The sequence below is a fragment of the Sminthopsis crassicaudata genome, chromosome 3 (genome assembly GCF_048593235.1).
Source record: "Sminthopsis crassicaudata isolate SCR6 chromosome 3, ASM4859323v1, whole genome shotgun sequence".
Classification (NCBI taxonomy): Eukaryota; Metazoa; Chordata; class Mammalia; order Dasyuromorphia; family Dasyuridae; genus Sminthopsis; species Sminthopsis crassicaudata.
In genome coordinates this window covers 495878741-495902969 of record NC_133619.1, presented here as the reverse complement: position 1 = coordinate 495902969, position 24229 = coordinate 495878741, and the positions used below count along the sequence as shown (strand labels likewise).

The following is a 24229-nucleotide window of genomic DNA, read 5'->3' as shown; positions in this document are numbered from 1 at the left end:
AGTAAATGAATCTTGCTCTCATAAGAACTGGCTCAGAGGAAATAACATACATATTCAATATGGGTATAGAAATCTATCTTACCCTGCAGAAAAATAGGGAAATGGGATATGGGAAGGGGGGTTGGGTTGGTGATAAAAAAAAAAAAAAAAAAAAAAAAAGGCATATTGGGGGGAAGGGAGTGGTCAGTAGCAAAACACTTTTGAGAATGGGCAGGGTGAAAGCAGAGAGAGAAAAGAACATATGGAGGAAAACACAATTAGCAATAGTAATTGTCAAAAGAATTCTGAAGGAAGTTTGTCTGATAAGGCCTTATTATTTACCAAACAGAACTGAGACAAATTTATAAAAAATAAGAGCTATGCTCTAATTGATAAATGACCAAAAGATAGATATGATCTGTATCCAAAGGGCTATAAATCATCTGCTTTCAGTGTTGGGAGTAAGGTTGGGAACAAGTTAAGTACAAAATCTTTGAAATCAGTTGTTACAGGAAATGAGATAAGGAAATATTAGGAATAAATGGATGGAGGAGTGAATAGGCGCAAGGGTCATAGATCTAGAATTGGAAGGGAACTTAAAAAGTATTCTGTCCAGCCCTCTCATTTTACATATAAGGAAACTGAAGTCCAAAGGAGTTAATGATTAGGATATCTAGACAGTCAATAGACCCAAAATTTGAACTCAAGTACTATGATTCTTGTACGTGTTGAGTCCATGTATTTCCTTCTATGACTTTCTGTTTTGTTAAATAACCTGAAGAAAACAAAATTTTACAAGGATTAAAAAAATGTTCAGGTGGAAGAGAATGTTTAAATTTCCTATAAGGTGCCATTTAAAATACTGATATTAGTTGATGTGAAAGATTTTTCTTCCCATTTGATAGGTAAAGATGGAATAAGGAAATGCCATTTGTCATTATCAATCCTAACAATTTACATGTAATATTTTTAACTACTTATATGTAATAGTTTAAGATTTGTGAAGAATATACACACACCCAGATACATACACATATACATTTCATCTCATTTCATCTTCATAGTGAGATAGGTGCTATTACCTTCATTTTACAGATGATGAAATTGAGGTTGTGAGAAATTAGGTTACTTGCCAACGTTCCCAAATCCATTAAGTAGATTCAAACCTAGGTTCTCCTACCTCCAAGGCCAGTACTCTTATAGCTACATCACACTGCCTCACACACAGTCTAAGAATATCTTCTGTACTGTCTCCTTGGAATAGGTAGTTAGAAGGGACACACTTGCATTTACGCTGGAGGTTTGCCTTAGTGCAAACATATGTAATAAGAATTCCCTGGCACTTAGCATTTCTGGATGTATCTCTCCCCCCATCTTTAAACAGAAATGCATCTGGTCAGCAGGGCAAGTTAAAGAGTCTAACTTCAAGAAGCCCAGATTCCATGGTTGAGATTTTTAAGTTCTTAGATAATCAGAAAGTTGTCAGGTCAATCAAGTCCCAGGGCCAGAGCCTACCTCATGTTAGCAAGGAGGCACTAATAAGCAGGATGGATGAAGAAACTGTCAGAAAAGCAAGATACATTCATCTAGGCCAATCCGGTCTGGGGATACCTGTCCTAGGTAAAACCATACCATCTTATGGTTTGGGGGAAAGAAATTACATTAGGAAAAAAGAAAAAATCTATCACATATCACCTATTACATACCACCCCTTGGTGGCAAGATCTGAAGGATTTCTAAAGGATTTTCCATCACTTAATTTTTATGGTGCTTTTATTGAAATCATCCTAGTATGTGAAGTAAAAGAGAGAAGAGGAAAAAAAGATGTAAAGGAAAACCAGTCAGAAATCCTAAACCTTTCCTTCCACTTTTGCAGATTCACTTCTCAGTCTTCTCTGTGTGGTGAATGTTGCCAAATCTCTGAAGTTCATGGAGGGTCCCGTAATGGAGGATGATGACAAGGAAGCAGAGCAGCACCAGGAACACAGATGGCATCTCCAGTAGAGTAGCAGATTTCTTCTCCCAGTGTGCGTCTATGAGTAGGAGTTACTCTAGGAACATCAGGACCATAGCAGAGACACTTCTAGTACAACTGCTCTTTATCACCAATCAAAGTTGATGCCAAGGCTCTCCCTCTACCACTGCTTACTCTTTTTCCTTGGACCATACACCAAAACTTGTTCCTCCCCGAAAACCATAAAAAGAGATCATAAAATCTTTGTCCCCTTAGAGAGGCAGGGAGGGACTTGTCTCTTCTTCTACAATCTAGTATTTTATAAACCCCCAAACTCCAACTTCTGGAATAAGAACTCACTATTTGACAAAAATTGCTGGGAAAACTAGAACATAATATGTAAGAAACTGGCATAGAGCTACCTCTCACACCCTATACCAAAATAAGGTCAAAATGGATACATGATTTGGACATAAAGGATGATACAATAAACAAATTAGGAGAACAAGGCGTAGTTTACCTATTAGATCTTTGGAAGAAGGGGAAATTTATGACCAAAGAAGAACTAGAGCACATTACGAAAGGCAAAATGGACAACTTTGATTACATTAAAGTTTTTGCACAAACAAAACCAACAAAAACAAGATTAAAAGGGAAGTAAAGTTGGAAAAAATCTTCACAGCCAGTATTTCTGATAAAAGTCTCATTTCTAAAATATATAAAGAACTGTCTTTTGTACAAACAAAACTAATGCAAATAAGATTAGAAAGGAAGTAACAAATTGGGAAAACATTTTTACAGTTAAAAGTTCTGATAAAGGCCTCATCTCCAAAATATACAGAGAATTGACTCTAATTTATAAGAAATCAAGCCATTCTCCAATTAATAAATGGTCAGAGGATATGAACAGACAATTTTCAGATAATGAAATTGAAATTATTTCCACTCATATGAAAAGAGTGTTCCAAATCACTATTGATCACAGAAATGCAAATTAAGACAACTCTTGAGATACCACTACACATCTGTCAGATTGGCTAAGATGACAGGAACAAATAATGATTAATGTTGGAGGGGATGTGGAAAAAGTGGGACACTGATGCATTGTTGGTGGAGTTGTGAATACATCCAGACATTCTGGAGAGCAATCTGGAATTATGCCCAAAAAGTTATTAAACTGTGCATACCCTTTGACCCAGCAGTGCTACTACTGGACTTATATCCCAAGGAAATTATAAAGAAGGGAAAGAGACCTGTATGTGCCAAAATGTTTCTACACCCAGAAAAGGAACACTGGGAAATGAGTGTAAACTGTTAGCATTTTTTTGTTTTTCTCCCCAGATTATTTTTACCTTCCGAATACAATTCTTCCTTTGCAACAACAACAACAAAATTTGGTTCTGCACATATATATTGTACCTAGGATATACTATAAGATATTTAATATGTATGGGAATGCCTGCCATCTAGGGGAAGGAGTGGAGGGAAGGAGGGGAAAAATTCAGAACAGAAGGGAGTACAAGAGATAATGTTGTAAAAAATTACCTATGCATATGTACTGTCAAAAAAATGTTACAATTATAAAATTAATTTTAAAAAACTGTCAAATTTGTAAGAATACAAGTCATTTTCCAATTGATAAATGATCAAAGGATATGAACAATTTTCAAATGATGAAATTAAAACCATTTATAATTATATGAAAAAAATGGTCTAAATCACTATTGATTAGGGAAATGCAACTTAAAACAACTCTGAAGTACCACCTCACACCTCTCAGATTGGCTAAGATGAGAGGGAAATATGATAAATGTTGGAGGGAATGTGGGAAGACTGGGACACTAATGCATTGTTGGTGGATTTGTGAAATGATCCAATTATTCTGGGGAGCAATCTGGAACTATGCTCAAAAGACTATAAAACAGTGCATATTCTTTGATTACCCAAGAAAATCATAAAGGAGGGAAAAGGACTCCCATGTACAAAAATGTTTATAGCAGCTTTCTGTGGAAGCAGAGAATTGGAAAATGAGTGGATACCCATCAATTGGGGAATGGCTGAACAAGTTGTGGTATATGAAGGGAATGGCATATTATTGTTTTATAAAAATGATGAACAAGCTTTTTTTAGAAAGGCCTAGAAAGATTTACAGGAACTGATATTGAGTGGAACAAGTAGAACCAGGACTACATTGTACACAATAACAGCAAGAATGTGCAAATGATCAACTATGAAAGGCTTGATTCTTCTCAGCGGTTCAGTGATCCAAAGCAGTCCCAATAGACTTTGAACAGAAAATGACATCTGCATCCAGAAAAAGACATAAGGAGACTGAGTGTGAAACAATACATGTTATGTTCACTTCTTTTTTGTTTTTTTATCTCTCCCAACATGATTCATAAAACAATGTGTATTAAAAAATAAATTTACCACAATAAAGAGAGAAAAAAAAAATCTCTTTTGGGTTTCATGCTTAGTAATGGTTTGTTAGGTCAAAGGGTTTGCATTTTTTAAAATAGCCCTCTGGGCATAGATATAGTAATTGGATCAGTTCACTATTTTCTATAATGCATCAATCTCTCATTTTTTCCTGCATTCTCTCCAATATTTATCATTTATCATTTTCTGGCCCTATTGGCCAAATTAAGATGCATAATTGTTTCAATTTGAATTTCTCCAATCAACAGAAATTAGGGTATTTTTTTTCCATATGGCTATATTTGAATACTTCATTGGAAAACTTCACATCTTTTGGTCATTTATCAACTGGGGAATTTATTTCTGTAATTTTAACTCCGTTCTCTACATATTTGAGAAAAGAGGCCTTTAACAGAGAAACTTGCTTGGTTGGTTTTTCCTCCCCCATATTTACTATTGCTAACTGTATTTCCCTCTCTTCTGTTTTTCCCACACCCATTTATTCTATTCTCTTTCATCCTGCCCCTCAAAAATGTTTTGCTTCTGACAACCACTCCCTCTCCCAATGTTATCTTTTCTATCACCCACCCGTCTTTTCATATCCCTTTCCTCTTCTACTTTTCTGAAGGGTAAAACAGATTTCTATACTCATATTGAGTGTTTGTTATTTCCTCTTTGAGCCTCCTTCAAAGCTGAGCTCTAGTACCATTTTCTACACAAGCCTTTCTGACCACTAATATCTCCCCCCATTAGCTTATATGTAATGTAATGCCTGATATATAGAAGAAGCTTTACATACAGTTTGATGACCGACTGAAACAGGTGTCACTTTGCTTTACTTAACTGTTTTCCTTTGTTATAAGAAAACTGGATGTGGGCAGACAGTAAATATCATTATTGGAAAATAACTAGTAAAAAAACATCAATTAAACAATCTTTTGAAAGACAGGGAGTTCAAGATCACAAACTACTACCAAATCAGTAGCTACCATAAGAAAATGCATTCACACAAATCCCAAAGCAAACAACAAGGCATATGTTATTAACAACACATTTAATTATATATTACACTTTAAAAATTTTTTTAAAAGAGCATTGTCAGGCAGCAATAGAGACTCAGGAAGGAAGCATAAGACAGCAAGTATTAATAAAATATTTTGTAACTTCAGGTCAATATGTATAAGATCAGTCCTTGCTGGATAGGTTGCTCCTTGGCCCTGTGCCTCCCACTTTCTTCCATATTCCAAGACCAGAAGTGATAGCAGTACCACTAACATGGAATAAAGTTCAGGACCTGACACAAGATAGCAAAAGCAGCATAAATGGTGGTGTTACCCTTCGGCCTGCTCACTTTTTCTGGGCCACTGTTTGAAAAGAGGAGCAAAAACTACAGACTAAGTCTAGAGACTTAGCAATAACTTGCACCATGTTTAAAGTCCTACCTGCTATTTTATAGTACAGGCAGTTTCCAACTTTTATCTCATTCAGGAAATCCATGGTAGTCCTTCCATTACCTATATTTTCTGCAGCCATATATCCTTTCCCTCTCCATCATAGTTATAAAAAAATCTGTACTAACTTGCTGGGATACCAGCTATTCCCTTAAAAGAGAATATGTGATCTATTTAAGGGCTAAAGCCCAAATTTTTGTTTTGAGAAAAAGGTGCAATAATAGCATCTTAAAAAAAAAAAAACAAACAAACAAACAAAAAAAAAAACACAATAAGTTATATAAAATTATTTTCTGGACACAAAATGTCACCTTAAACCTGGTATCGAATCCACCCATCACATAAGTGACTAAGGAATACCATGGGACGCTAAAATCTATCACTGAAGAACTCCACATATAAAGTAAGGCTTGCTCACAGAGCCTGCATACTCTAAAAGTCAGGAAGTTTCTCCTCCAACTTGACTTCAGTCAATACCAAGAAAGAAAATTCTGGTCTGAATGACATAGTAACGAATTGCCTTCTCCTAGATTAGTCCACAAAGCAGGCTCAGGAGTGAGGCAGGGCCCTTTTTAGTATTTTTCACTGGATCCTGTGACTGCAGAATCTAGTTTGCTGACACCATCCCACTATCTGGCCTCTCTCTCCTTAAGGAGAGTTTGCAAGTGTGATGTAGTCCCTATTTGCTTCAGCTAGGAGAACAGACCCCGAAACAGTCCTTGAGAAGCCATCTTCTTTCCCCTTCCATGTTCACTGCTGTTCAGGCACCTGTTTGGGGGATGGGGCTGTGGTCACGACGACAGTAGAGACAGCTTTGGAAGATCCAGAAGCTGTTCCCTGTTGGAGGTGGGAAGCCGGGACTGTCTGGATGCGCACCTGTTTACAAAGAGAGAGCATAAGGTGCCAAAAGAACACACAGGATTCGACAATCAGGTTAAACAAGGGGTGGCAATAAATTTGCTATGACCAGCAGGATTCCCTGAGGTTTTACCTGAGTGGCCTGTCCTTGTTGCTGAAGCTGCTGCAGCTGCTGAGCAGTGAGGAAGCTAACAGGTTTGTTACCAGTGATAAGCTTGGTGCCAGCTGGCATGGTAGTGAGAATGATATTCCGACCCAATCCACTGATACTATGGAAAGAAAACAGGGACGGCTGCAGTGAATTGATGCACCATTCCTCTGCTCCACAAAAAGCTCACTAACTTAAAAGAGAGTAATAGTAACAATCTAAGAATAACAAAACCAGGATCTTGTACAATTTAACTGGTTGAAAAGACTATGTGTCTTATCACAAGGAACCAGAATATCAAAAAAGAGAATACTAAGAAATCACCCACCTCCTCCATGATTTTCTTTTTCCTAACTAGAAAAGACAACTCAAACCTCAACTCTGCTCTCAGCCTCCCTACTACCACTCACTTGGCTCCAATGTTGCCCTTGATGATAGGAGCCGTAACCACACTCTTGCCTTTCATAGGTTGGCTAATCACTGATAGTGGCACTGTAATCCGTGTAGGCAGCTTACCCTATAGAAAGGAGAAAAAAACAAAAATTAATTAAGGGCTTATCACATGCCAGGCACTGTGCTAAATGTTTTACAAATATGATCTTGTTGAAAAGAAGAGGACTCTTGTGGGATTAGTCAGAGAGAAGTACTAGGAAAACGTTTTTTTAAAAAAGCATAGAACTGGGGCAGCTAGATGATGCAGTGGATACAGCACCAGCCCTGAAGTCAGGAAGACCTGAGTTCAAATCTGGTCTCAGACACTTAACACTTCCTAGTGTATGACCCTGGGCAAGTCACTTAACCCCAATTACTTCAGCAAAATTTAAAAAAAAAAAAAAAAAAATCAAATCAAATCAAATTAAATTTTAAAAAAGCATAGAACTCAAAGCACTTGGATTGCAAGACAGCAGTTAGGATAACCACTTTTATTACTCCTTCCTCTTCCTCCAATGAGCCAAGAAACTTAGATCAAAATCAAAGAAGCTCTAAAATATAGTTATAACATATACAGAAAGGTCCCAGTCCTACCCTGCTCCGCCTTACCAAAAAAACAAAAACGGAAACACAAGAATGTAAGTATGGGTTTCCCATTTAAAAGCCTAAGGGGAAATAAAAAGGAGCTAAAGAGTTAATAATATTGAGTGCAATTCTAGTGTTCCACTGGAATGTAGGTTTACTGACGGGAGAGTCAGCAAAAGGGTTAGGGATGGAGATAGTAACATAATCAAGTACAAGGCAACAGATTATGCATTTCTTAGGTATTTTCAGTTTGTTCCAGGGATATACATATTAATAAGGTTTTACAATCAGCCAAGTGAAGGAAATACAGTTTCCAAAGCCCAATGAAACTGAAAATGTGTAGTAGGCCTGACGTTTACCTTCATTTCCAGTCCTCATTACTAGAATAAGAAACCTCCCTAACTTTCCCTCTGACAGAAGCAAATTGGGTGAATGATTTTAAAAGGGAGTCCAATGAAACAGACTATACTTAAATCACAATAATATTCAGCTACTTGGCTTTTCTACATTGTTATTTTTTCTTGTTACTAACAATATTGTTATAGGTACATAATTTAGAAATGAATTTAGACAGACACCTCACTTGGTGTTCATGAGTGGGAGCAACATTTCCACTGGGCAGAAAAGCAGGGATGGGAACAAGCCACCAAAACATCTGTATAGCTTCAGCTGTACCTAGTTTTATTTTCTTTTTGTGGCTCTTCAGTCAACAAAGAGAGCAAAAATAGGCAGTAGAAAGGCTAGGAATAGTGCCCTGAAGAGATTCACATAAAGTGTTAATTTTCTCTCAAAGATGGGTTACCTGATTAAAACATATTTCAAAGAACCACTAATTGGAACCATTCCTTTTCCTCAACAAATAGTCTTTCTGCTAAAAGAAAGCAGCAAAGTCAAGGTCCTCAATCAATTAACTGCCTCAGCTTTTCTATTCAGTTGTTTCTATGAAACACCCTATTAGGGACTACTTTTTATGTTTAGTAAATCAGCCGACAAATATTTATTAAACACCTATTGTGTGTCAAGCACAATGTTAAGCACTGGGAATTCAAAAAAAGGCAAAAGTCCCAATTCTCAAGCAGTTCAATCTACGGAAAGAGAAACAAATAGCATAACACAGTGGTCCTCAAACTTTTTAAACTAGGGGCCAGTGCACTGTCCCTCAGACTACGGGAGGGCCAGACTATAGTAAAAACAAAACCTCACACTCTGTCTCTGCCCCTCAGCCTATTTGCCATAACCCGGACCGCATAAACATCCTCAGCCTTCTGCATCTGGCCCTCGACTGTAGTTTGAGAACCCCTGGCATAAAACTTCCTTGTTATCAACATGCTGATGCTGCGAGAGAAATGGTGTAAAATCACCTTAAAAGACTTTTCACTAATTAGGAAAGGCCTTTCTCAAATCACCCCACCTACATTCTGATCCCCTGATCTTCATACCAAGTGACTTAAAATTTAGAAAGTAACACTTAAGACTCTATTGCCACAGTATAGTTACATAAAGGGGAAGATTTTTAAATACTATGAATAAATTAATAGAAAACAAAACTGCTAAGATCAGGTAGAGTGGTATGGATTTCCAGTTCTCATTACTAGAATAAGAAGCCTGCCTAACTTGCCCTCTGACATTAAGATTGAATGGTTTTAAAAGGAACTTCAATGAGACAGATTACACTTAAATCACAATGTTACTCACAGCCTGGGAAGTAGATACAACTGTGGTGCTCACAGGGACCTGTCGCACGGTGGTGGCTCCCGTCCCGATGCTGATAGGGGTTCCTGTGGCCCCAGAAGCTACTGCCACAGCCTTTGATACAGCAGCACTCATACTGGGCAAGGATACAGTGGAAGTATGAACAGCCCCAGGGCCACCTGCTGAGGAGGAGCCTTGTTTAGCATGAGTGGCAACTGTTATAGTCTGACCTGGCTTAGGAGGCATCACTCCCAGTCCTTGCACAATGCGGATTGTGGCAGCTGGCTTTGCCTCTGTTGAAGCCACTGCAGCTTTGCCTTTTTGGTCTGCCACACTCACACCAAGCGCGGGCATCAAACGGAAAGCAGAACTGGAGGCTTCTGCAGGCTTCAGGTCAGGGGCCACTTTGACCACAGTAGTGCCTGCTGGAGTCGATGAAGGGGCACTAGCCGAGTTGGCCTTGACCGGGGTGTCAGACGCATGCACAGGGTTGGATGTGACATGCAAAGTAGCAGAGATGCCCTTTCCTGCAGCACCACTTCCTGCCCCAAAGAGGTCCTGGGTCAGTTTGACTGTGGTGACCTGGGACTTGGCCAGGGTAGCCATCATGTCAGGAGTTATACGTAGCACTGTCTGGCCCTTGGCATCGGTGGTGATGGACGAAGGAGGCAGGCGCAAAACATCCTTACCCTGGATGCGAAAGTTAGTGGCTGTTAGTGGGATGCTGTTGCCTGTTTGAGGCTTCATGCCCAGCTGTCCAGTAATTGCCACCTGGAGAAGGGAAGAAAGGCACTGATATAGACTGGAGAGACCTCTACTAAATGTGAAGACTACCTAAATAATACCACCATGCAAAATTTACAAAGTACATTTTTCAACAGAAAATGTTTTCTTTTTATTCAAATCTACTTAAGAAAGTAATACTATTTTTTGCATTCATTAGCAGTAAATGAAAAGTAGAAAAGGCCTCATTTTTCAAACATTAACTATATTATAAACTGATAACATAAAAATAAGAGCCATTCCCCAAATAATAAATGATCAAAAGAATAATTTTCAAATGAAGTAATCATAACTACCTATAACCATATGGAAAAATGTTCTAACTCACTACTGATTAGAGATATGAAAATCAAAACAATTCTGAAGAATTACAACATACCCATTAGACTGACAAATAGGAGAGAAAAGGAAAATGCCAAATGTTGGAGGGGATGTGGGAAAAATGAGTAATGCACTGTTGGTAGAGTTGTGAACTGATTCAACCATTTTGTAGAACAATTTGGAACTATGCCCAAAGGACTATAAAACCACACATACCATTACTACAAAGAAGATTTAAAAAAAAAAAAAAAAAAAAAATACATATATATATATATATATATATATATATATATATATATATATATATATTTGTAGCAGCTCTTTTCTCGGGACAAAGAATTGAAAAGTGAGGAGATGCTCATCAATTGGGGAATGGCTGAATAAGTTTGGTTTGCAATTATGATAGAATACTCTTAGGCTATAAGAAATTATGAGCAGGATGCACTCGGAAAACCTGGAATGGTTTCCATGAGCTGATGCAAAAAGAAATGTACAAAGTTACAGCAATATTTTAAGATGATAAGCTGTGAATAACATAACCATTCTTAGCAATATAATGATTCAAGACAACTCTGAAGGACTTGTGATGAAAAATGCTATCCAAATCAGAGAAAGAAGTGATGGTTCTGAAAGCTGATTAAAGTATATTTTTAAAAAAATTTTCTTTATTTTTCTTGAGTTTTTTTGTTGTTTTCTTTCACAACATGACTAATATGGAAATGTTTTGCATGATTACACATATATAAAACCTGTATTAATTGTTAGCATTCTCATTGTTAATTGCTGCATTGCTGGGGAGAGAGGAAGGGAAAAGAAGCTGGAATACAAAGTTTTAAAAATGAATGTTAAAAATTGTTGTAACCTGTAATTAGAGGAAAATAAAATACTAATTTTTTTTAAAGCAGAAAAGGAAATGATGTATATAAAAGTACAAATAGGAACAATTTTAAAAGGCCTAAATCCCAATCAAGTAATCCAAATGGATCTCTACAAAAACAAACACTTGCAATGCTTGCAACTGCCTTCTACTATAAACTGGCTTGAAATCAATGATAAGTAAAAGACCAAATAAACACTTCATGTCCCTATTTTCTTCCCCAAATATGTCCTAGGTTTCTGGATTTATAAGCCAATTCCACCCAAGAATTAGTAACCTGTTTGATGATATTCTGGCCAGGTACATTCTGGATAACAGTGGTTGTGGAGGAACTTGATGCAGAACTTCCAGGAGAGCTGGTGGCAGGTTTTGCTGCAGGGCTAGTGGTTGCAGTGAGACCTGTCACTGTGAGTCCTGCTTGGCCTTGCCCAGGCCTTTGCACAGGTGCTGGGGCTGGGGTAGGCTGAGTTTTCACTGGAACAGTTGTCATCACTGTCTGGCTCAAGATAAGAGGAAAAAGTTCATTTGGATATAAAATAGGCACTGGCACCAAGAAGGGTTCTATTCTTAGAATATGCCACAGCACTAAGGATCTTCTGTACTAAAATTCATTTCTTCCAACAAACCTAGTTGGAATATATCAGAATATTTCATTTCCTCACCACAAAAAAATTGAAAACATTTCATTCTGAGGCTACAGGACTCAAATGTCTAAACTCAATACTCAAGGGACACTGAGAACTACACAATATGATGCTAAGTCTCAAAATATTTTTTAAAGCACCTCATTTTAATGTGATTCTTTGAAGTAATAAAGAGAAATTGTATTTTTCCTATATTGCAGACGAGGAAACTTAAGATATGCAGGATAAAACTTCAGACAAATCACAAATTAACAGATGAACTAGGATCAAAATAGAGTATTTTCCAGGCTTGGTGATCTTTCCAGTAAAATCACTAGCCACGCTTGGTTCAGCTTTTCCTGCTATCTAATGCCCTTTAGCCTTCATACTCACTTGTGGTATGACTTTGGTCTGTGTAGCAGTGGCTGGAACCCGGATTTGTGGACCCACTGGCATCTGTGGCAGTGTCTGTGTTGAATTTGTAGGCTGTTGAGTGACAGCAGGAAGGCTGGTCTGCGCTACTACCCGTACCTGAGGAAGTCCAGCTGAACCAGAGTGGGTCACTACCCGGCCAGTGGACTGGGAATTTGGTGGAGTTTGGTTGTTTGGAGTTGGGGAGAGCAATGTTCCCAATTGAGGCATTGTTGGTGAGGACACCAAAAGAACGCTATAAAAAAAAAGGGAGTGAAAAACTTAAAACGATGTCCAAATAAGGAAGCATGGAAGGAAGAAAGAGAAGAAAGGGAAACATATACCTTGGACTAGATTTAGTTGGCTCTGGGCCCGTACTAGGTGCATTCTTGCCAATTGCTGACACAGGTGGAGGCGATATAGGAGTAGCAGGAAGAGCTGGAGTAGTGGGGGTGACAGGGGTGACAGGAGTAGCTGGCATGCTGGAGTCACTAAGATTTAGCTGACTTGGTTCTGATGTACCACTGTTAAGCATCTTCACAGAGCTCTCCTTATTACTGGACTTCTGCAACCAGAGAAAAAAGAAAATAATAGGTTTAATCATGAACTTAATGAAGGAAGGCATAGTTACCATAGCTTCAAAGACATTTAAGTGAGTAGTAAAATATATTTGACTCTTGTTATCACCTCTCAAAATTCTCTTGAGGTCCATAGTCACTTACCACTTTGGCAGGGGGCTTAGGTTTTTGTTGAAGGGCTTTTCTGGCTTTTGCTGCAGCTGCTTGTGCTTGGTGAATTCGCTCTGTGAACAAAAGTTAACTAGTAAACTATGCCAGAATTTCAGAATCCTAAGACTAGTATTGTTAGAATTCAACCTCCCAGAACTGTGGTAACCACACTATCCTGCCCTTCAACCATCTAACTCTTGTATAAAGTCAAATGAAAAGAATAACCAGATCAAACTAGTAATTCAGATGATTCCCCACTTGTAGTCTAACTCAGTTGACCCAGAGGCCTCACACACCAAATTCTTCCTCGCTCCGATCACGATGAAGGTAGATCCATAACTTTCGTCCAATATCATATTTTACACATGGGTCTTTCTCATAATGCAGTCGGTCCAGGGCACCACTTACTACTGTATTTACCTGAAAAAGGTAAGCATAACTCAAATAGGAGCAAAAACCAGATCCCAGGAAGCAGTTAAGCCCTAGAGATAATTTCTTGGTTTTGGCCAATCTGTGGGCCTAAAGTGTTCTCAATAATTCCCTCTAAACTATTCAGTGCTTTTACTCCCAATATCTATATACACTTATTAAGCACAGTATTCAATAGTTGTCTAGTACACTGAACAGAACAAGTTCTCAACTGAGATCTCAGTTGAACACAATTGTTGAAATTCAAGCAAAAAAGTGAATCTGAGCTTTCCGAGTAGATACTAAAAATGTAACAATTGGGGTACTCTCTTCTCCAACTCACCTGAGTGCTGGTAACATCTGGTGCAAGGAATTGAGAATCCTTCAACAATTCACAGATTTCAGCCCGAGTCCCTTCTCCATTGGGCAGTCGGGCTGCAGCATCCCTGACTAGAAGGTGGTTATAAAACAGAAGAAAAGACAGGAATTCATTCCATTTCATCACAATACCTCATTCATTTCTACTTCACAGAAAAGGTCTTGTCTTCTCTTGATACTTGATTAGTATCAAAGACAGTCTGCCCCCTAGTGATTGTAGTGATCTGTGGCCTTTTCTAGGCTACACATTCTAAATAAGGTTGAAGAATTATTGGCAGAGACCCCTAACTGCTAAGCTTAACAGCACTTTCCTCTCAATTCTTGACTACAAAATAATTTTTTAAGAAACAGATTCAGAAGAAAAAAATAATTCAAGTATATAAGTCTGGGGATAAGCCTGGTTCCTCTGCCTCACCTGCTCTTCTCATATATACTGTAAAATACTCAATATTCTCCCTCTCACCTCACTCCCCATACATACCTCTCTATCCCTGTGAAAGGTGATATAATTGTCTCTGAGATTTCTGGTGAACCAAATGGAAAATGTCTCTAAAGTCCCTTCCAGCTCTAAATCAAATGATCATATAAAAGAAAATAGTCCCCAGAAAAAAAATCTAAGTGTCTTACCAAGAGACAGGATGGTGACATAAGCAGGGCGATCTGAGCGCAACAAGGAGTGCTCACGGGCCTTATTAAGCGAGGTCTCTTTATCAAAAACACCTTTGACTGGCCCCACCACAGATTCAAAACCATGCATTCGGAAGGTGAAAGCTTTGTGGGGCTGGCTATAACGGAAACGTTCCTGGGGCAAACAAATAGAAGAAGAATGAACTTCTGTCCCCCATCAACTGAAAGTGTTCTCATCAAAGGTAGCAATTATCCCTAATTATCAAACCTAATATCTTTTTCTCAAATTGCATCTTTCTTGACTCTTGTACAACATTTGGTACTGTTAGTTACTCTCTTCTCCTAGATATCCTCCCATCTCTAGGTTTTTATGACACTGTTCTTCCTAGTTCTCCTATCTGATTGTTCCTCAGACTTCTTTGCTGAATCTTTCTCCAAATCACAGCCACTAATCATGAATGAACCTCAAGGATCTGCCCTCTGCTCTTCTCCCTCTATAATATATAGCATGGTGAACACATCGGCTTCCATAGGTTCAATTAATCTATATAAATGATTCTTTTTTTCCCCCCTGAGGCTGGGGTTAAGTGACTTGCCCAGGGTCACAGAGCTAGGAAGGAAGTGTTGTGTCTGAGACCAGATTTGAACTCAGGTCCTCCTGAATTCAAGGCTGGTGCTCTATCCACTGCGCCACCTACTTGTCCCCATAGATGATTCTTAAACCTATTTCTCCAAACCTAACCTTCTGAGCTCTACTCACATATCACCAGTGGCTTATTGGATATTAAACTTTATGTCCCATAGACATCTCAATGTCAACATATCTAAAGCAAAAAAACTCATAATCTTTCCCTAAAATCCTTCCTGCTTTCTAACTTTCCTATTACTGTCGAGAGAATCACTATTTTCAGTCACCTAAGTGCTTGATCTTAATTTTATTTCTAGCTTCTTCACTCACATCCACTCTACATATCCAACCTGTTGCCAAGTCTTATTTTGTTTCTTCCTTCACATTTCTTATATTTAGCCCCTACTAGCAAGTACGGAATGGAGCTGCCAATGTGTAAATCACTTCATACCTAGACTTCTGCAACATGCTGGTTGGTCTCTCTTCTTCAGCTACCTCCTGACTCCAGTCCATTCTCCACTCAGCTGCCAAAATGATCTTCCTAAAAGGAAGATCTGATCTTGTCACCCCTCCCCCCCACTCAATAAACTCTGGTGGTTCATCAAATATAAAATCCTGTTTGCCTTTTAAAACCCCACAAAATCAGGGCAGCTAGATGGCACAGTAGATAGAATACCAGCCCTGAAGTCAGGAGGATCTAAGTTCAAATCTGATATCAGACACTTAACACTTCCTAGCTGTGTGACCCTGAGCAAGTCACTTAACCCTATCTCAGCCCAAAAAAAAAACAAAAAAAAACTCCCCACAACCCAGGCTGTTACTCAATTTTCAAGTTTCCTCCAGGTAATCTACAATTAAGAAATACTAGCCTTATTGATGTTCTTCAAATATAACACTCCATATCTCAATTACTTGCCTTTTTCACTGGCTGTCTACCATGTCTGGAATATTCTTCTCACTTCCACCTGGATTCCCTTCTAGTTTCTTTCAAGATTTAGTTCAAATCCCACTTTCCACAAGAGGCATTCCCAATCTCCATCTCTCCTCAACCCACCATTACCACCACCACCACTTCTGAAATTTATCTCCCATTTACATTGTAGAAGCCCTGAGGGAGTAAACATGTTTTTGTCTTTCTTTGTATCCTCAGAACTTGATATAATGCCTAACATAAAGAAATAATATATTTTTGTTGATAAAGGTTAGAACTGCTCTCAAAAGACCGACTAAAGTTAACAATAAGACAAAGGGAGAGAGTTGATATCATGAAACAGTAAAGAAGTACTGGATTTGAATGGAAAAGATCTCCAGAACTTGAGTAACAAATTAATCTCTAAGGGCTCATTTTATTTGTAAAGTGTTTATTTAGCCCAGTGTTTGGCACATAGCAGGGATTTAATTAGCATTTTGTTTCTTTTCTTTTTCCTATTTTTACATCTGTAACATGTGACTAGATAACCTTCAAAAGTCTCTTTCAGCTCTAAATCTATGATATAATTCTAAGTAGCTTGCTCAATGAAACACAAAAATCAACTTTTTATTCAAAAATATTTCCTTCACTGACCTTTGCACAGCATTCATGCTCTATATCAATTTGGTAAGCTATAACTCCTTCTCCCTGCCACCCATAAATGTTTTACTGCTATAGGCTCCTTAAGTGAACAGGTTGTGTCTTTTTTTTTTTTTTTTTTTTTCTTGGCATTTAATGTTTGTCAAAGTAATTTAAGAGCTATACACACACTTTTTGCTGCTACAGATGAAGAAAAAGTAATGAAAGCATTTTCACTTCTAACACAGTAATAGGATCTAAAAGAATCCATAAAGGACTAGATTTTTCAAAAAGAACTTAAGATAAAACAACTGGATCTGAGGCTTTTTTTCATAAATGTTCACTAATCCCAGGATTCATTCACTGTTTCAGGTTCTTCCTTACCTGTTCCTGAAAAACTCGTTTCTCTTCCCCTGTACTGGGCCGGACCACATAGTCAGTTCTTCTGGAACACAGAGTTTTCAATCAACTCTAAGTGGCAGGTTGATCTTCATCCACAGCACCTACCAACTATGGATTCTACAATCTTCCCACATTTTCTACCTGAATTCTTCCCATCCCTACAACCTCTCTTTCACAACAAGAACAGAATTTCCCCTCTCTCAAGTCCCACCAAATATTGTCTCAATGACTTATTCTACAATCTCTCTAACAGATAGGAAGACTTTTTTAGGCACTAATAACAGGTAAACCATGTTTTATTTTAATCATCTTTGATTCCTTATGTGTACATACATGGTCAGTATCAAACATTTTGCAGGTACATAGAAAGGTTCAAAGAATAATGGGGTTTTAGGAGATATATATTTTTTAAGTTTAGATATTTAGTTCACAAGTATCCTCACTGTCTATTCCACATTGGGGAAAACTCACTTGCACAAGTTGAATATGCAAGAAAGATAGCTAAACCACAACTTATACCAAAAAAACCCTGGGGATTTTAGTGGATTTTAAAAGCACAATGAATCAACATTGTAAAAGGGCACCCCCAAACCACTCCAATCCCATCCCAATGAGTGCTCTTAAGCTAACTGATTTCAATATTCACAGTACCCAAAATAAGGGAGATCCAGCTGGTTAAAGTATTCAAATCTGGACACCATACCAAAGTGACAAGATGTAAAGGATACTGAGAAGCTAGAAAGCATCCAGAGGGCTGGTTTAGACTGGCCATAAGACTTAAAAGACTAAAAGTCAGGTCTTACAAATATCAGTAATGCCCAAGAGTCAATTATTCTATACTTACACTCGGGGACCTGGTGTTGTGGCATCTGAACTGTCTTCATTTTCCTGCTGGACAACAAGGCAAATTTAACTACTAAAGGGACAATTCTGAAAGCTTTGGATAACCTCAAGAGTCAAGAGAATCTTGTGAAAAGATTTTGAAACTTCTTGAAAGTCATACCTTACAGAAAGTTTGGTCTTTGGTTTCTAGCCACAGTTGGAATAAGGCAGCTAATTCCTTCTCATTGTCTTGAGATGAACCTATTAGTAAAATCAGAAAACAATGAACACATCAGATCTAAATATAATACTAAAAATCCCAAGTACTACTATTTCACTGAACAATCTATAAGATTAATCAGCCTCTTCCCCTCCCCCCCAGGCTGGGATTAAGTGACTTGCCCAGGGTCACACAGCTAGGGAGTGTTACATGTCAGAGACCAAATTTGAACTCCTGAATTTCAATTTGTTTTTCATGTGTCTCCTATGAGATTTAAGAAATGAGAAAGGGAAAAATTTTCTTCACAGAACAAATATCAATACCTTCCTTTAGTAAAATCAATTATTGACTTTCACTAGAATGGATTATTCAAATACAAACCTAGAGTTAAAACTAACATTTTTTAAATGTATATATATATATATTGGATCTAACATGTATTTCAACATAATTACTATGTATTGGACTACCTACCAGCTGGGGAGGGAGTTGAGGGGAAGGAGGGGAAAATCTGCAACAAAAGGTTATGCAAGGGTCAATGCTGACAAAACTAGACATGCATATGCTTTATAAATAAAAAGCTTCAATAATAATAATTTTTAAAAAAACAACTTAAATTTTTTTTCTATTTACAATAAAAATAATTAGGATCCAGAAGAGAGAAAAATTATCATTTTACTTCAATCCACAAGAACTTTTCATTTCCCAGGCACATGTTTTAAAAAGAATGGTTAGAATAAATCCTTATAAGCCCAGCAAGGTGTTCAAAATGCTGCCAAGATTGGTGAGTCTACTGTACATCCAGAAGCTTCCCTATCTTCCCTTTTTATTCCCAAATCCCAAGCAATCAACCTACCCATTTCTTTACCAGCCCTCTCTGCCAAATTATGAAAGACTTTAAAGGGAGTAGAAAGATACAACTGAAGGAGATTGAGGGACAAGTCCAGAAAAGTTAATTCTTGCTTGCATTTTAGCAATGGGACCTAAATAAAGGATTTTGTTCTTTCCTTCTAATTTGATTCCTGTAGCGTTATACAGGTCTTTTTAAAAAAAAATGTTAACTAGTACACATTGCCCAATAGGTAGAATTTTTTTGTACGCTGATTTCCCCAAAATTGGCATGACCCTCTGGCAAGGCAAAACAGAACAGAGGCTGAAACTATTCCTTAGAAAATGAGATAAATTCATTGTTCTATAAAAGTTTCTTTTCCCTCAAAAGGATAAAGAAAAAGAAGTTGTGGGGTTTTTTTGTTTTTAAGTGAGGGAATTCATCTGGGTTCCTCTCTCATTTATTTTCTCAGGGTTCATGTTTCATTTAGGAACCTATTACTTGAGCAAGTTATTGTTAATTTTGGGGATGTGTGCGAAGCAATTTGGGTCAAGTGTCTAGAATCACATAGCTACTTGGATAAGTAAAAGATTCAAGACACCCCTTATGCTCAAACTAAATGAAGGGGTTTTTAAGACCCGAAGAAGATATGGAAAGAAAAAAACAAGGGAAAAACTCCCCCAGTATTCTGAATGAACTCTTTGTAATAAGTGGTCAGATCTAATATTAAAAACTGATTATATATTTTGTACACACATATACAAAAAAGTTGAGGAGTGTGAGTTCATTCACTTAAAGGAAATTGCCTTCACATGACCTTAATTTTTTTTAATTATATTTTTATTTACAAAATATATGCATGTGTAATGTTTCAACATTGATCCTTGCAAAACCTTCTGTTCCAACTTTTCCCCTCCTTCTCCCTACCCACCCAGATGTTAAATATGTTAAAGTATATGCTAAATACAACATATATATATACACACACACACACACACACACACACACACACACACACACACATATTTATACAGTTATTTTGCTGCACAAGAAAAATCGGATCTAGAAAGAAAGTTAAAACCTGAGAGGGAAAACAAAAATCGCATGATCTTTAGCAGCATGGAAATGGGTGCTGATCCTGCCGAGAACCCTTGGCAAACTCAATGTTTACAAAATCACGCTAGCCTCTCAGAGAGCAGTCATGCCAGGAAAAGTTCAGCCTTCAGATACCCCACACCATTCCCCATTGCCAGTGAGGGCAAAGAAGAAAAGTGGGCCCAGGAGATGAGTGACACAGGGACAGGACCTTGAGAAGGATATGGGGAGAGATTGGAGGAAGATGTGAAGTGAGGGAGGAATTCCTCCTTAATATCACAAAAGAACCCTGAAGACAGTAGCTGCCATATACAGCAGTTCAAGTGAGGAACAATAGAAGACCAGGAGAGGAGACAGCAGCAATCACCAGAGATGAAAAGTACCCTCCTAATGAGGTAACATGCTCTGCTCTCAAGCCTAGATGTCACCATTCTAGGACAAATTTATCTACCCCAGGCTAATTTCATAGTAGTTTTACTAACTAAAAGAAAAGAAATCCTACTATTAAGAAAAAAAACAATTCAAGGCAATTTCTCTGGGCTGAATAATCATTACAATTCAGTGTTCTAACAGATGGAACAATTGAAAGATGTTTATGAATTCAGAAAAAAACAAATATTCAGTACAACAGTAAAGCTATAATTAGTATTAATTCAACAAATATTTATTAAGCACTTATTTGTGCAAGGCACTGTAGTTTGAACTGAAAGAAAAAAGGACAAAAGGACAAAAAAACTACAAAAAGCTTCCAGGGAGAAAGACTGAACAGATCAGAAAGATTACACTAGTGGAAATTTCCACACCAGTAACTAAAATCTAAACAATAAAACTCCAGCCTGTAATTATGAGCATACTCTACCAAGCTTGAAGCACTAAAACACACAAAAAAAACCAAAGTTTTCTCTGGACAAAAAAGGACTGAGATCAATTATTTTACTCAGTCTTCAGAATTTCATTGATTAAATAGGGAAAAAAAACAACAAAGAGAAAATGAAAGAGTGAAGGTCATGAGCATAAAGAAGCTAATATACTACTTACCAATCAATTTCCATTGCTGGGTCTTCTCCTTGAACTCAACAAATGGAGAAAAGCTAGAAGGAACAGCTGTAAGGAGACAATTCAAATCAGCAAATTGCAAATGTCAGAAACAGTCTTCTACTTTCTACTGACCCAGAAACAGGTGAGCCAGACCCTCAGAGTAGGCCAGAGTGGCAATGTCAAAAAGACTTCAAAGGACTGCTATGAAGCTCATAGGAACACAGAATTGGAATTGAAAAAATCAGTCAAAAAAGCAGCAGTACACTAAGGCAATTCAAATTTAAAGCAAAAACTGTAAATATATATGTTGGCTCTACAAGAACAAACATCTCACCTCGGCTATCTCCAGCAAGATACTGCAGGGATGGTAACACTAATTCTGCCCAGTTGGGAGCTGAGGAGAACCAACTATTAAGGGTACTGGCAGGAGATGACTGCCAATCCAGGACTCGCTCCTCCAGCTGCAAAACAAACAAAAGAATCAAGTCACTCCAGGGATTCTGAGAGGGTAGACAATTCAAGAATAATAGAAAAGTTTGTCCGAAGTCACAAAGCCAGCCAGAAGCAATTCTATATAGACTGCAAGAGTTGGATCTCCCATGCAATCATCTGGTTACTGCTTCTTCCCCCTTTAAAGTTTCCTCTTTACATCTCTGATTTCCCAGATATTCTTACCATAGGAAGACTAGCCTGTCCCTCCATGAGTAAGATCTCCAGTAGGAGAGAAAAGAAACTAGATGATATTTCATTGATTCCAAGGCAGGGCTTGAGGTCTTCAAGAGGCCTATGAGGAAGTAAAGATAAAAAGCAATTGCAGAGGGCACCATGAATTGATTCCTAGACTGGTCCTAATCCTCGTTACTTCCCACAGCTCTCCAGGTGCTCCTTCAAAGACCACAAATGGTCTTAGCCACAAATCCAAGAACCACCAGAATTTCCCATAACAGACAGCTCTGAGAATTAGAGGGTAATAAATTCAGGAGAACATATCCAAATAAAATTCATTAACATGTCTGTTTAATATGCATCTTTGGGGAGTTATTGTCTCTTTCTTACTCTTCTTTGATGGCAGAGATGGGCAGTGGGGATGGGGCCTGGGATAGGGGTGGAATCCCCTCTGGATTGCTCAAAGGTTCAGCTAGATCATCTATCTCAGATTTTATCATTTTCAGCTTCTTCTTCTTCTTCTCCTCTTTCTCTTTTGCCTTTTTTTTGAGGATAGCCAAGTCAAACAGCGCTAGTAAGAAAATACAAGAGAAGAAGATAAAAAACAATGTTTTTTTAAACATGAGAAAATGAGGTACATTATCTAAAGGTGATGCTAGTGTAAGGAAAACAAATCAAAGGAAGGAGGATCTTTAGATTCTAATACTGGAGGTTAGCAGTTTAGCTTTAACACAGAAGTATATCAAAATATAATTTGCTTTAAAGCTATATAAGGTTTTTCTTGCTCCCTCCAAATTCTAATTACATTGTGTACATAACTATATAAATTCTAATTACACTGTGTACATAACTATATAAATACATGCTATAACTGCCAAGTGTGTCTTAAGCCCAATGACCAGTTCTTTTTTGTCTGTCTCCTCAATGCCTAGCATTAGATAATAAATAATAGATTATATTATCCATTATACTAATTCTGCATTAACTTTTTATATGCATATTTATGCCTAAGGAAGAAGCTGAAAGTTTACTTTTGTAGAGGCTTATTAGGCTGCATGCTATTTAACAACTTACAAGCAAACTTATTTTCACTTTGGCAATTCAATCCCATCATGAAAACTCTGGAAGAAATACAAAGTCATTTACCTGCAAGGGATCCCTTCCTGCCAGCATTCACTCGTGTCATGATGTCATTGAGAGTCAGGTCCCCTGTCAATAGATCTGGGTGATCCTGGATGAGAATTGTAAAGATTAAGTGATGGTGGGCAGGAAGGAGTAACTTGAATTGAAATTTTTACCAGTCCATTCAACAGATGCCTTCAGACCTCATGTTTATTGTTCTTAAAGGAGGTACACAGGACAATCAAATTAGGATACACAGAATCTTATACTTTAAGCTGTGTAGATGCAACTAGATGACATAAAGGTTTAAAACTCTGGGCCAGAGTCAGGAAGATATGAGTTCAAACCTAGCTTTAAACACTTATTGTGCGACTCTGAACAAGTAATTTAACTTCTGCCTGGTAGTTTCCACATCTATAAAATTGGGGATCACAACAACCCATAACTTCCAGGGTTGTTGTGAGGACTAAATGAGATAATATCTGAAAAGCATATAATAAGCTTAATAAATGATTGATTCCTTCCTTCCTTCTTACTATTAAGACAATGAAAACATAAGAAAGGATTACTCTCATATTTCTTACTTTGATTTGCTCCTCGTATATGTTCTCTGTCAATGAACTTATTTGTAGCTTTTTTCTCACCCTCTCCTCTAACAATAATGACAAAAATATAAAGGAATGGAAACATCTAGGCCTGTGTTCCCCACAGGACTTCGTGTCCCAAGAAATTAAATTGATAATCAAAGATAATCCCCATGTCTTACAGGTTGGTGTTTCCGCTTCTCATGGTGTTTCTTTAACATCATCTTCAGATCGTTGTCCCCCAGCTCTAGTTTATCTGAGCAAAATAAACCAAACAATATTGAGTGCTTCACTAAAAGAGTGCTCAAATTTTAAAATGTTAATGAGATATTAAGTTGTCCTATTAGAAATATCCAAAAAAGGGAAGGCAAAATAAAACACATTAGGTAAATCATTAACCCAAATTGAGACAGATGGGACTAGATCTACAGATTTACGACATACCACAATATACTTCAAATGGATCAATAACCAATTTTTCTTACATAATTAACCAATAAAATTGTAATTTATAGAAAAAAGAAAAGCACTTATTTAGGTAATAGGTCACAAAATGGGTATAAAAAAAGACTTTTGGGGAATGAGAAAAAAAGCTAACATT

At 37.6% G+C, this 24229-nt stretch overlaps 1 protein-coding gene across 4 annotated transcripts in view; it reads right to left on the bottom strand.

The window, feature by feature from the left end:
• Positions 1-5388: 5388 nt before the first annotated feature.
• NFRKB (nuclear factor related to kappaB binding protein) overlaps positions 5389-24229 on the bottom strand; it is a 37298-nt gene continuing 18457 nt past the window's right edge. Inside the window, exons 8-27 of one of the 4 annotated variants that reach the window (XM_074303801.1) lie at positions 23811-23884; positions 23069-23153; positions 22313-22493; positions 21932-22040; positions 21591-21717; positions 21257-21322; positions 18256-18335; positions 18097-18143; positions 17235-17295; positions 14674-14848; positions 14012-14118; positions 13557-13680; positions 13255-13334; positions 12877-13097; positions 12515-12788; positions 11776-11994; positions 9521-10288; positions 7219-7325; positions 6794-6929; positions 5389-6678 (exon numbers count right to left, since the gene is read on the bottom strand). In XM_074303801.1, coding sequence (XP_074159902.1) covers positions 6553-6678; positions 6794-6929; positions 7219-7325; positions 9521-10288; positions 11776-11994; positions 12515-12788; positions 12877-13097; positions 13255-13334; positions 13557-13680; positions 14012-14118; positions 14674-14848; positions 17235-17295; positions 18097-18143; positions 18256-18335; positions 21257-21322; positions 21591-21717; positions 21932-22040; positions 22313-22493; positions 23069-23153; positions 23811-23884 — 3167 coding nt within the window. In that variant the 3' untranslated portion in view covers positions 5389-6552. The remainder of the gene's footprint in view (positions 6679-6793; positions 6930-7218; positions 7326-9520; positions 10289-11775; positions 11995-12514; positions 12789-12876; positions 13098-13254; positions 13335-13556; positions 13681-14011; positions 14119-14673; positions 14849-17234; positions 17296-18096; positions 18144-18255; positions 18336-21256; positions 21323-21590; positions 21718-21931; positions 22041-22312; positions 22494-23068; positions 23154-23810; positions 23885-24229) is intronic. The other 3 variants (XM_074303803.1, XM_074303802.1, XM_074303804.1) reach the window with 3 other exon arrangements.